The 14,351-nt window shown below is 41.3% G+C and overlaps 1 protein-coding gene across 2 annotated transcripts in view; it reads right to left on the bottom strand.

The window, feature by feature from the left end:
- ADGRL3 (adhesion G protein-coupled receptor L3) overlaps positions 1-14,351 on the bottom strand; it is a 220,569-nt gene that overhangs the window by 107,586 nt on the left and 98,632 nt on the right. For both annotated transcript variants that reach the window (XM_065634786.1, XM_065634785.1), the window contains exon 4: positions 6,177-6,977. In XM_065634786.1, the coding sequence (XP_065490858.1) occupies positions 6,177-6,977 (801 nt within the window). The remainder of the gene's footprint in view (positions 1-6,176; positions 6,978-14,351) is intronic.

Here is a 14,351-nt window from a genome sequence, read left to right on the forward strand (position 1 = left end):
GAAGTGGATGAAATCCGATCGAATGCATTACAGAGGTCAGACTAAATGAGCTAATGGTCCCTTCTGGTCTTTAAAAAAATCTATTAATCTAATTTAATTCTCTGTTCTACTCTTCATACCAGAGTCAATTTAAACTCATTTATATGAAAAGAACACATCCCAGCAGCCTCACACAACACACCACGTTCTGACTATGCAGTTTTAGGCTACCCAAAAGCTTCATTTAGCTCCCGCCGAGCTCAGGAGGTGGCTTTTGTTGCTTATCCGCAAAGATAAAGCTTATATTTACAAACAAGGCACCAGGCAGAAGCTCCTCTTCCATCTCAACGTTGGATTAATCTGCACCCTAAACTATACTAATTGACCAGAAACTTCCCAGAGCATTTTGCACCTTGGCTTGGTTTTTGGGTGCTGGCATTCCTTGCTCCTCCTGATACTTTAGGATAGAATTCATAGAACAGAAACATTTTGGTTGGAAGAGACCCTCAAGATCATTGAGTCCAACCATTAACACATTCCTGGCACTAACCCATGTCCCTGAGAACCTCATCTCTGCGTATGTTCAATCCCTCCAGGGATGGTGACTTCACCACTGCCCTGGGCAGCCTGTTCCAGTGCCCGACAACCCTTTCCGGGAAGAATCCCGTGTTTCAATGAAATTTGCCTGAAGTCCAGTTTCCTCTCAGCACATTTTAATCAAGCAAAAATCCTGTTACACTGAAGAAATCACATTACAGTGAACAATTCCTATGTTGTTTTAATGGGTACATCTCTTTCACCTAAGCCTTCCTCATCTGCTTTGACCTCCCAGTCGTGAGCACATTCTTGCAAAAAAAATCTTTTCAACATAATAATGTAGGGTAGATATTGTGACTCAAATTCATATGGATATTCACTATTTGTTCCAGCTTTCAATATAAATTTATGTATCCTTTTTGGATGCTTTATATACAAATCAGGAGGCTGAAAAGCCTCTCGCTGGCAAAGTACAATTCCTTCCAGGGCCAACAAAAAAATCACTGTGGATTCACTCCTGAAGCCCCTAGGCCAGAGTCCCACCAACTTCAGAGGATTTGTCTGAATAGTGGCTGAGCTGAAACTCTCCAAAAACTTTGGGATTTTGACCCAGAAACCTTGTCCTTATATCAACCTTTACCCATCCACATGTGGCAAACTCAGCTGAAGGAAACGGACACTTTTATTCTTGTTTTCTTCACAACCGAAGTCTCTTGATTTAAAATGGTTACTAACACCAAAACACATTTCAAGGTGTACTTCAAAGTGTCTGTTATCTCTTTTTTTCTGAGATTTACTGATCTTCCCCTGTCAGGCTGCTGACAGCATCCCCACCCAGCATTTCACAGCCCTTCACAGTTGGTCCCATTTCTCCCAAAACGTGGAGATCTTCAAATGCTGTAAAGCTTCCTGTACAGGTTCAAGAATTTTGTAGCTTATTCCTAAAGAGTTTTTCACTCCTTTTTAACCTGACTATCAAGTAAGAAGAGCATTCAATGCGTCTTCTGCTTGCTTTGACTCTAAAGTAGAATATTGCAGGGCATCCACATGTGCCTTCTTGGCTTTCTTGGTTAAAAAAATTTTTAAAAAAGCTGTCACGGAAGAACTGCAGAGTGCTGGCAGCATTGAAGAAGTTAATTAGCAACGCTGAACTAGACTTCAGTAGACAAGTCTTAATAAATGCTGCTAAAAATATTACAGTATTCATTTCCAGAACAAACACTATCAGCAGCAGACAAGCGACGAGAGCGACCCAGACCCATGAACTGCCACGATGGGGGTATTTTCAGTGGGGAGTAGGAATAAAAGCTGCTCATTTTCAAAATCTTCAAAGCCTCCATCGGCCCCATGGATACTGGCTGGAGCTTTATGGTACACAGGTTTTACAGCAGGTTTCCCTTTGGTTTGCGATGGTGACAACCCATGTCCAAAGAGGATACACTCAGCTCCACCATCCTACCGAGAGAAGCACATTTTTATTTAGGAGGGAGCAACCGTGTATTTATTTGTACTGGAGAGGCACTGAAGATACTCCTGCTGTGCTAACCAAACAGTATTAATATTTATGAAGTGCTCCATAAAGGGAGCTCTTAAAAGCTGAGGAATCTTGCACTTTTTAAGGTTTTGTTTGGGTTGGTTTTTTTTTTTTTTTTTGTGAGAAGGTAGAGAAAAGAGCTCAAACTCCAGCTTTCCTGACAAAAAAAGCAGAAATCCCTAATTTCAGAACCGTGTCCAGTGGTATGATGCTCTAATTTTTTAATAAGACATTACTTTATAAAGATGGCAAATTGAAAACAGGATAAAAACGAAGAGACAGATCAGGCCCTAAAATGGGGAACAAATGCAATTCTGGATCCCAAGCAGTTGAAATATCCTCCCATCCTGCTGAGCTCAAGGTACCAGCTAGCCAACAAATATAGGTTGAATCGCCAGCTTTGCTATAAAAGATGAGGAGTCTCTGTGCTGCTTTCTTAACCTCCAAGCTTAGACATGTCTTTCTGTCTTAAAGAGCAGAAAGGGACCGAAATATCTATAGAATAAATGGGACAGGCATATATGGACAAATATTAGAGGATAAAAGCTATGATATGCACTTAGCAGAGGCTGCTGAAAGCAAGTGGTGATCTCTCCAAAAACCTCCAGCAACGCTGTGCAACCAGCAGCTGTCACTGCAAGCAACCAAGAGGAATGGGAGTGAGTCGGGGATGCTCCTGGATACGAGGGAAGCAACTGGATTAAAAAACCCAACCAAACAAAAAAAACCCAAAAAACAAAACAGTGCAGGAGAAGCCACAATTAAACACTCAGCAGCTCCCTAAAAACGGCGCTGGACACCCCTTCCAGATCCCTGTTAGCAACTTTGAAACGTTCAAGATCCTCTGCCCGCTATCCACATTACTCAGCTGTCAAAGGCAAGGCCTCAAATTTATGATGCGAAAATTACATTTTAACGAGGTGTCATATGTGTTTAAAGTTCTTATTCATCACCATACTGCCAGATCTTTTACCCAAGACACAAATGCACTTAATTAGCATATTATAAGGACAGAGAGTTCACCTTATCTGCATTGTAAAACTGCTTTAGGAATAAAAAACCCAACTACCCTTACTGAATAAAATGGTTGCAATCTCATGTCAGGAGATCACCCTGCAATACTTAACGCCAATGCAGAGGATAAAAGTTTGACATGCACCCTCTGAGGTTTTTAAAACATTACGGATATGGATGGAAGCTTCATATCACATTTCATTACCCGCCTGGCAGTCCATGGAGTTAATATGCAATATCTGGAAGCCACTGCAGCACAATTAGAAGTCCCTGCATCATATTAACTGTCCTCCTTAGGTATTAGGCATATTTATTTATTAATTTCATACACCTATTAAACAGGAGCCATGACCGCCCGGGGAGACACCGAGAAGCAAAGCCAGGCGATGTGTTTGTATGTGGCACAGCCCCGGGAAGCGGGATGGGAGCACTTTGCCTTTTTGGAGAAGAGGATTTGTTGATATTTGCTTGAATTTGTTTACGCAGACTGTATCACAAGTGGGTGATGATTAAAACGGGGAACTCTGGTGAATATTAAACATTGATTAGGTTGCGGAAAATTCTGCAGCCTTTGGTTTACCTCTCTGCACACGCCTGGCGAGGCGCATATACAAAACAACAACCTGAATGCTACTCTGCATTCGATGGATGGAAAAACACTGCTAGAGCTGCAGAGCTATCACTTCAAATTAGCAAACTCAAAATCAGCTACAAAGAAAATAACCCCAAAACGCAGGAGCGTTTATGGAGAAGCATCCTCCAAAAAACTCATTCAGAGGCCAAACAGCTCAAAGCAAAAAAAAAAATGCTTCAAAGGCTTTTGGTGTCTTCAAGTTCACTGCTTGAAGGCAGAAATTAATGACTGGCTTCCTGGGATTTGCAGGCACTGAGGAGTGTTTGCTTTCAAAACTGCTGTTGGGACAACCAGAAACAACCCCTGACAAAAGCAAAAAAATCACTGAGTGGGGCAAATCCTTAAAAAGACAGCTTTTCCCATTTTTGAGAAAAATGAACAATTGGTTTTAATTCAATTACTTCTGGATCAGCAGAACGGAGCTTTGTGCCTCACTTCAGTGTATTTTGCCTTCCCTGGTACCTCCAGCTGAGCGCAGAAACTCCAGGATTTGCCACTCATTTACACCAAGGAGTAAAAGCCCATTTTTTCAAACAGTGGGTGAGAGAAGCTCTGGGACAGTGGGGATCTCAAATATGTACCACACCTACGTGTACAAACACACCTTTAATTAAAACTCCAGAAAATGTTTAATCGCTATGAAGAACAAGATGATATGAACCTTGCTTTTCCTATAAGCTAAAAGACTCCTGCTTCCTCCTATTTTCCCTGGGTGGTTTGGGAAAAGACTGAAACTGTTTGACTAAGTGAACTGGAGCCTCCAGCACCTGGTGTGGGGTTTTTTTTGGTTTTTGTTTTTGTTTTCTAATTTTAGATAGCCTTAGAATGTAGCATACCAGAGATTTCAAATATGTTACTGGCTATTTAGGTACCTAAATATATCACTTCCTTGTTAAGAGCAATTTTTGGTTTTTAACAGCTCTGCTCCTTAAATTCCACCCTTAATTGTTTTTTAACAACCAATTTGTTTGATCCATCAATTTTACAATCTTTCTTTTATTTTCTAATTAAGCAGATATTATTTACGTATTTTGCTACTCAAACTGTAAGCCTAAGGTAATGTCTCCTTGCTCTAAACTGAAAAACACTGGTGATTTGGGAAGAGGGGAAAAACACATCCACGATCCACTCTTTGTAAAAAATAAATAACTAAATAACCAAATAAAAATATTCTGTGTCTTCACTGCTTCCCGTGTTGTAACGGAGCCCTCTGCAAGGTTCTCAACTGCTCTCCCAGTCTCACCAGCTTGAACTGGTTTTTTTTTAAAATACAAAAGTACTACATTTGGTTTTTTTCACTGATTATGGCTTTTTTAAATTAAAGATGCCAATGGTCACCATGTGAAAAAGCGGAAGCAGAGAATCCACTGTGATACCTGGAAATGATTCACTGAAAAGCAGAGAAAAACCCTGTGCAATAGAAGGGATGCAACTGATTTTCACTCCTTGGGGATAACCAATAACTTACAAATTGCTCTGCTTCCCTCCACGGCTCCAAAAGTACACGCTCATCATTAAGTCGGGAGAATGAAAAGTATTACTTCATTTTCTGCTCATCTGAGATCTTGCAGAGGTCAACATCATTGAAAATGTCCTCTGCCTCTTCAAGATTTCCTTCTCCTTTTCCTTACATTTTTGTATAAAAGTGGGAAATTGACTGCCATTTTACTACTTTTATTCCAGCCCTCCCCAGATTTTCATATCCTCAGTTTCTTTCAGGACTTTTTTTTAGATGGATAACAGGCTGCACACAGGAAGAGAAAGAAAAAAAAAAAAGCTCAGCAAAAAAATCTTTTCTCTTTTGCAATCTGAAGCCCTGAACCCGCTCATCTGCTTCCAAGTCTTTCTTATTAACAAAAACCAATGTTTTGGAAACAACCACGTTACTAATCACATATCTTACTATCCAAATTTTATTAATTCTGCCTTTCTTCTTACTTTTGCAGCCTTTATGAAGCACACCGTTCACCACAGGAAACACCCGATAACTATGACTATATCATGTACAGCAGTAATAATTTGAAAATGGTTGAGCAAACGCCATTTGGAAATTCCTGCACCATCAAATGAGTTTGACCACAATCCAGGCTCAGACATGTTGCTAATCAAATGGCAATTGAGAACATCACACTTGCAAAACAATGAAGAAGTGGGTAAACTTGCGCACATCACCAAAAATCCTGTAGAAGGGAAGATGATCAGAAGTATAGAGGAAAATTAAATTAAGGATAAAAGAATGTTGCTGTCTCTGTAAAGGAAACAAGAGCGTGGACATTTGGAGACTGTTTCAGGTTAGTTATATGTAGCACAGTCTCTTCTCTATTTTGTTTCAAACTAAGATATGAAAAAAAAGTATTCCTTAGGTCTTAGTTTACAAAGGCATTTCAGTAAGACAGGAACAGACTTCAATTTTACACCCTATTTGCAAGAAAAACGGAAAGCCCAACTCAGATTTTGGCTCGGTATTAAACCCCTTACCTGCTCTGCTGTCCAGCGGTCCAAAGTCCAAGGAATACTTCACAACATGATAGTTGTTCCATACGTACAGGAGGTTGTCCCGGGGATTATAATCCACAGCAGCAATGTACTGGTAGGAGTTTGGAAAGGGCACATCCACCATGCTATCCTTGCTTTGGTCAGTGTTATAGATGTAGTCTATTTTATTCCCTGTGGCTTCATTGTCATCATCTTCATACACAGACTTCACCACATATAAAATCCCACAGATCATGAAGGCGTTCGAAGCTGACCTCTTGTCATAGGCAGTATCCCATGTCCCTTCAATCCTTAATGTGTAAGGGTTTAACTGGCTAATGACTATTTTGCCATTATTTTGTTCTGTTGCATAGATTACCCACAGCCCGTTCTCATCCACAGCCAGGTCAATATCAGATTTGCCTCCCCAGCGGTAGGGAGAAGTGTCGTGGTAGTTTGCATTCGCGATGATGGCCTCCCCACTTTTTATCCTGGTCCGCAAGTCAAACTTGACTATGTTCCTGGTGCGCTCCTTGTTGAAGAACAATGCCCCATCGTACACCACGAAGCCTGTGCCGTCCACCCGGTGTGGGAGTTTGTAGGTGGTGGTTGGCCTCCCGGCAATGAAATCATCCTTGGAAGAGTATTCCGTCAGCGTGTCTGTCCGGTACGGCGTCCAGGGCATGTAGTAAATCTTGTCAGATGCCTGCAGAGGGTCCTTGCACCAAGCACCCGATTGGTGGTCTGATTCAAATAAATGTTCGCTCTGGTATACTCCTTTCAGCAATCCAGGGCAAAGAAAAACTGTCGGAGGAGAAAAGAATTTAAAAAGAAAGCACGAAGTTAATGGCAGTCTAGGAGTGGTTGGCCCAAAGACCTCAACAGTTTCTAGTTCTGCAATAGAAGACATTTGAGGCCAGAGGAAATCCACGAGCGACGCCTTGTTGTGGAGACCAGCCTTCCCCCGGCCTCATCTCTAGAACAAGATCTGCCCCACCAAATTGATGTATTTTTTTTTTTCTGCTTTTTTCTATCAACTGCGACTCATTTTCTTATTGCTTTTCAAATCTATTTTTACAGGTGTACTTACTTGGACCACTCGCCTTTGAAAACTCTGCAATGAATATGTGCCCCCAAAGGATTTCTGGGTTTGTATTTCCAGATTATATTTTGCAGTGTATCTGTACCTACTAGGTGAAGGGGTAAACTCCTGGGGAATTGATCCACATATTTATTTGAACAGCCCACAGAAGAGTGGCCTAGAAATGGAAATAAGAGAAAGAAATTCCCAACCTTACAGCCCAAGTGATATTAAATATTTAAAAGGTACCAATAGCAAAGCAGAGGCGAATCCCTCAGCAACTCCGAAGAGTGTTTAAAGCAAAGGGAGCTGGGGGGGGGGAACATCCATCTACAGACTTGTAGTATAACTAGAAATGAGGCTTTTGAAGCTGCTACAGGACACACAGAACATGCAGTCCACACAATTAACAACAAATGACGTATGGATGCTGAAAGGAAAAGGAAGGAAGGAAAGAAGGAAGGAAGGAAGGAAGGAAAGAAGGAAAAGAATCAAGTTCACTGGAGAGGAACCCAAGGTATAGATTTTAATCAGTTAAAAAAAATGTCCTGTTAAATATAGTAGTAAATTCAAACTTGAAACCATATACCTTCAATTGTTACATCAGAGCAGCACAGAGGAGTGGTGGGACTAACCAGGGAGCTTTGCTGCTCAGACTTTGAGGTGACCGAGAGGGGCCGGGATGTGCCCAGGAATGCCAGTGCCAAGGGCCCGGCCGGCTGGATGGCAAACGGAGGGATGCTGCGGGGCAAAACCCGCTCGCTCGGCCCTCCTGAGCTGGGAATAGTGTCATTTATTTGCCGGGTCCATCTCGGTGGAGAGCACAATGACCATGAGCGTGGGATGGGCAGCGGCAAAGAGGTGTTCCAGCACCCACCGCTGATCCCAGGGCTCACACTCCGATTATTTGTGAAAATGCAGGAATTGGAAATATCCTCTGGAGAGCAAGACAGGAGGAAAATCAGATTTAGCAGCTGGTGTAAAAGTCTATTGCTTACTGGAGTCTGAGTAACCACCCTGAGTTGCTGATAAAGGGGTGTCGTTTCCAAGAGGCTTTTATGGCATAATTAGATATACTTATGCACGTACATATGTATGTACGCTTGCCAAAATCTTTGGGGCAGAAGAAGAGTGAGTTACCTAAACCTTTGAACAGAAATGTAATGAAAAAAGTGGCATTGGTAAAAACTTCAGAAAAAATGAGTTATCTGGTGAAGTTGAGCAGCAGAGATACTACATAAGCTTTAACAAAAAAGTAGTGAGAATTAATGACAAAGTATTTCAACTAAAACATTAAACTGTTAAATAACTTAGCCTATACATAAGTAATATATATATAATTCGAAAGGTATTTAATTACCTTTTTGTTCCACTTCTATTGTAGAGAGAGAGGTAAAGAGAGAAAGGAGAAAAGAGAATAGATTAATGGTACTGTATTGGCCAGGTACTTTTCTTTACCTCTTTCATATGAAAAAGAAGCTTTATTAATTTACTTCAGTTACTACTATAGTATGTGAACATTTTACATATATATATAAAAAACTCTTCCTCTGATATACACTGGATAATACACAGACAAGCTGAACAAAATACAGATAAATTTTAACTTTACAAAAATCTTTAAGGAGAAAGAAAAAACACACCAACAAAACCAACACTTCAGATATACCTCAGCAGCAGCAGCCTTGGACTAGTTTCATAGAGTAAAATGAAATACCCATACACTGAAATATGACTGATCTAGATTTATGTATAGAATAAAAGCTCCTATAAAACAAATATCTTCACATATTTTGCCCAAATCCTGTAAGACAGAGATTCCTGCTTTAAGCAGGAGAATAGTCCCTTGTGACATGAATAGAGAACTTAGGAGTGTCAAATGAAGCACATCGGCGGATGTTCACGAAGTCCTGTCCTATGTCTCGGAGAAACAAGTAGGACGTGGAAAAAAACTTTTAAAATATTGTAATACTTGTACTATTTATGCGAGCCTGAAGATTTTCAGTGTTAACGAGTTACAAACATCTAAGTGCTATTTAAAAAGCCCAACCCCACAACTCACTGGATATTTTTCTGTGAATTATTCACCAAGCATAATAACACTGCATCCCTTTGGACAAAGCCCCTTGCAGCGAGAAATCAACGCAATGCACTTATTAATTGGTAATCACTCAGGACCTGTTTTTGTAGCTAATGACCTCCTGCCATAGGCTTTGGGGACCCTTGTCCCAATGCACTCCGCAGTCAAGGCACTGACCCCTTCTCCTTCCAGTGCCCCAAACACCTTCGGCACACCCAGCCTGCGGCTTTGCTAGTTCTGTGGGGCCTCTTGCCCGAAGCTGTAGGAGAAGACAGGTCCCATAAAATATCACCAAGAGAGAAGCGAGGACTTGCCAGCAAAATGGTTATGGTTTTGACAGCTCAGAGATCTCTGTTCAGAGAAGCAAGACAGGAATGCAAAGGTATGCATGCATGCTTTGGTTTTCCTTGCCCGGAGTTCACTGCGGCCCCTTCCAGCCCCAGACACTTGCCAAACGACCGTCCCCCGGCACTGGGACTGCAAACCCCTTCATGTTCAAAAGTCTCATTCATCTGGATGGGAAAGTGCAGATTTAACAGAAGAATGATTGCAGGGTAAGGCTGCAAATGCATTGGCTGGATACGTGGAGCTGCACTTTTTGCAGCTCCCATAGTGAATGTTTCCAATTTTTAAAAAAAATTTTACTTTTTACCTGGGCTTTGATTCAGGTTCCTTCCTACCTTCTAACAGGTTGAGGTTAAAGACAAACGTTTTCACTAGAACAGAGACGACACATTTCAGCGCAAGGACCTGGTTTTGCCCTCAAGATGAAAAGGCACCGGATCCAGCACCCGGAGACACCCGCACAGCGACAAGTCTCCCCATCCCAGGCTGTGGCTGGCCACAGTTAAATAAGGTGTTCAGAAAAAGATTAAATATCCCTGGCAAAAGCAAGAGGACAGATCCCCAGATGTGTGGCTTCACACCGATTCTTCTGGCTGATGGTATACTGGCAATGCAGAAGGTAGTAATTCGCATATCCAAACGAGCAAAAGCTTTTGTAATGTACTCAAACTGTGCAATACTGTAAAGCAGGAATAGAGAAGCTTCTGCTGGAGCCAGCAGAAGGTCGGATGACATTCTGCCTCTAGGCAAAGGAAGAACAACGGCAATATCGTGGCCTTTGGGCTCAGGCCCTTCATTGCAACTGTCCTCGTTACAGAAGACATGGGGATCCATTTCTGTCCCCAACGTCTGCATCAAGCCATCCCAGCCAGAGCGTAGCTCCAGTGCCATTAGCCCCAGCCAACCACTTGTTTTACAAGTTTTTAATGTGAGAATTTTTAACACACAACATGGGAGGCCCCTTTGGGTCTTGGCTCAGGAGCAAGCAGAGAGAATGGAAGAATTAGGTGTTCCAAGATTATTTTGCAAATTCAATACATTTTGTTGCTGCCTTTCCGTTTTTGCCACCTCATACTATTTTACTATGATTTTAAATTTAGATTTTTTTATTTTGCCCTCAACATGACAGGTTTTCCAGAAATCATTCCCCCTCCTTTTCAGAGCTGGAACGGTATCAGCTTCCTTTGGAAAGGTACAATAAGTAAATTGAGCTTTATGCCCTTCCACTGCTTTACCAAGGACGTTGTCACAGGTACCAATAACAAGCACATACACGCGTTTATTATAAATGGTGAACAGACCCCATTAACCTCACCTGGCTTTGCAGTCCAAGAGCAACTTGAATACAAAGGGCTCAGACTTATGTTCTCCAGCCAGATGAATGAAGAAATTATTCTTAGCAATTAGCTCTCTCACAGCTACTGATTTCTATCATGAAAGAATCACACACAACTTTGAGCCTCTCTGTTGCCAGTTCTCCCCTAGACCAAAACTACACTGCAAGCTAAGTTTTAAAGCTTGTTTAGGTTTAACTGATTGCAATGGTGGGGCCCACTTTGCTTGTACCATTATTTATATTTCCGATAAAATTTAAGGTTTCGGTAAACAGAGCACTTCACTCTTCTTGACTCTGTGTACCTGTGCGCACACATTATTTTCCTCTCCGTAACGCTGTGAAAAAAAAAAATCTTAGTTTATTGCACAGGAGAAATGCTTGCCTTTTACAGCAAATGAAGTGCTAATCCTTTATTTAATAACAGGGAGGAATAATCTCACTTGCTCTGTTTCAAAATTACATTTTTCATATAATACCCAGGCTTCAGCAAACGAAGGTACTCTACAAGTACCCTGTGTTACAATGGCTTCACGTAACACGTTCCCAAAATTATCCCCTCCTAATTAATTTCTCTGTGAATTACGAAGATTAGAAATGTCAATAATCCATAAACACTTTCACAAACCACAACCTAAATTACATCCTTAAATATGGTATCTATAGATTTGTAGAAATCAAAGCTGTCGTGTTTCCTAAGTGGATTTTTTTTTCCTTAGATTTCTATTCATCTGATAAATTTGTGAAACCTTTCAAACCATTAATTTGAGCTTCCATAAATGTCAGTGCTTTCAGTCTGCTTTTTAATACATAATAACTAAATTTTATAGATGTTCGCTAAAATAATACTAAGGATTACTAACGTTAAAACACCCGTCAGTGTAACTTACAGCCATCAGGACCCAGGAAACCATTAATATACATTAACTCTTGTCCACTAGAGGTTTCCACGAGATGAAAAAAGTTACTGTTTCCTGAAAAATTGCCTTGTGTGTTATAGATCAAATTTCAGACTTTTTTTGGGAGAAAGCCATCTTTTTGTTAGCCTTCTGTAAAATGAGTGACAGGCACCAGAGCTCCGAGCCCTCACATGGACTCTCCTTCAAACCCAAGAAATAAATTATTTTCCATGGCACTGGCCCCTTGAGGCAAATTTTCTGGGAGCTTAAGTATTATGATTTCATTTCCTCATTTTAGATACCAAAGCGCAGGAAAAAAAAAAATTCCTTTAAATATTTTGTTAAAGGGGGAATAGAAAAAACAAAACAACCCTGCTACACGCCTGGCCCTGCAACAGCTGACGCTGTTGTGCAGAGCACAGATCAATGATTTTGCAAACATTTGGATTTCCCTAAATTCCCTGAATAATTTCTATTCTTTCTTTGCCCCTTTCGTTATTATTCTAGGTGGCAGTCACAGCAACTGGCTGCCTTGAAGTCACAGATGCTTCATCAGCTTCAGCAGATACCAAACGTGATGGTGCTGCTCTTCTAAATATATTATCCAAGAGGTAAATATTTTTTTGCTTGAGTAAAGGTAATTCAGTTAAGGTTTAATGAGTCCTGAAATATACTGCATTGGAAAAGAAAAATAAATTAAAAGAAGCAGCAGGTATTGTTATATGATACATATAGATGACTGTCACCCTACGGCCAGTCACACACCGCCTGTTGTCACCCCTTTATAAAAAAACCCAGAAAAAACTTCTTAATTTGCTGTAGCTCTCTTGTTGTGCACCAGGATTTTCCTTTTAAATTTGGCAATTAAAAAGAAGCAGCAAGATGAGATAGCGGAAGCGGCGGGGGGGGGAGGTGTGAAAAGACCATACAAGTGCTGTGTGAAATTCAGTTATGGCTACAAGTCATTCAGCCAAACTTTCATTGGCAAGTGGCCTCTTATTGTTTCCAGCACAACAGCAGACGAGTGAGCTGCCATTAAATTATAGCAGAATCAGCCACCTGGACATCACTCTCCTATAGTAAAAAAAAAAAGAAAAAAAAGGAAATTTTTGACCCTGAGGGTGGTGAGACACTGGCCCAGGTTGCCCAGAGAGGTGGTGGATGCCCCATCCCTAGAGACATCCCAGGCCAGGCTGGACGGGGCTCTGAGCAACCTGATCTGGGTTAAGATGTCCCTGCTCATGGCAGGGGGTTGGACTGGATGAGCTTGGAAGGTCCCTTCCAACACAAACCATTCTGTGATCAAACAGACCCGGATAACCACCCCACTTCTTCCTCCTCCTGGGATGTCGAACGCACGGGAAGATCACTTGGCAACTAGGCAAATGTAGCTAATTAATTAGTATTTGCATATAGCTCCTTATATCTTCCTTGCCAGATGAATCATAAACCCTCCTTGCCTGACTTGAAAAGGAACAAAAGCCTGAAGTTCATTAAAGATTTGTCCTCATCCAGGCGTGAGATAAATTTGAGATGTCAAGAGCCTGACAGAGCCACCAAGGCCAACATGAGGTGTCTTTGCCTTGAGCAACAAAGGGGAAGGGAAAACGGCTTAGGTGGGAGAACGCTGAATTAAAGCTCTGTGTCTTTCGGTCAGATTTCTCTCCAAAGAGGTATAAACTGTTTGTCATCCTGCCAGCTAGGAGACAAGCTATAAAATAATGGATTCCACAGGCCCAAATGAGGCTAATTGTGATTGCCAAGGCATGTCTGTGCTGTGAGAAGTGAGTGAAATCTGACGCTCTTCAGAGAAAGCATTTTTTCGCAAAGCTCTTTGCAATAAGCCTTGGCAGTTATCTCACGGCTTGGAGTATCTACCATATTTCTCATTGGATTGCAAGGCACATCACTGACACCGGCTGTCATGGTTGGGTTTCCTTTAATAACACTTCGGTAGGTAAAACACCACCTCTTGTTAGGTACTGAGAAACCCAGAAGGACGGGGTTTGCATCAACTGCCTCTTGTTCTTAAGTGTCTCCAACTGGATGCTGGAGAAAATGCCTATTAAAATCATATTTCCACAAAACCAAACAATAAACTGGCACACTTGTTTTCTCTGCTCCAAGTCAGGGGACACCTGAAAACAGCTGGAGAGGTGGGATTTGACCACAAGCCCTTTGGAGAGCAAGCAGAGACAGGAATCCATCCTTTGGAACAAGACTTTACAATCTGGTGTACATTTTAACAACATCTGCTATTTAAAAAAAGAAAAAAAAGAAGGGGGAAAAAAATAGAATCAAGGCGTGACTTTTAGCATTTTTAGGTTTAAGTAATTAGCCCAAGAGCGCTGTGTGTGTGTGCACATATGCGCACTCGTATGCAGAGGACTGACTTCCAACGTCTTAAGATTTAAATAATTATCTCAAGTGTGTGTCACAC

This window comes from Caloenas nicobarica, chromosome 4, assembly GCF_036013445.1.
Source record: "Caloenas nicobarica isolate bCalNic1 chromosome 4, bCalNic1.hap1, whole genome shotgun sequence".
Taxonomy (NCBI): domain Eukaryota; kingdom Metazoa; phylum Chordata; class Aves; order Columbiformes; family Columbidae; genus Caloenas; species Caloenas nicobarica.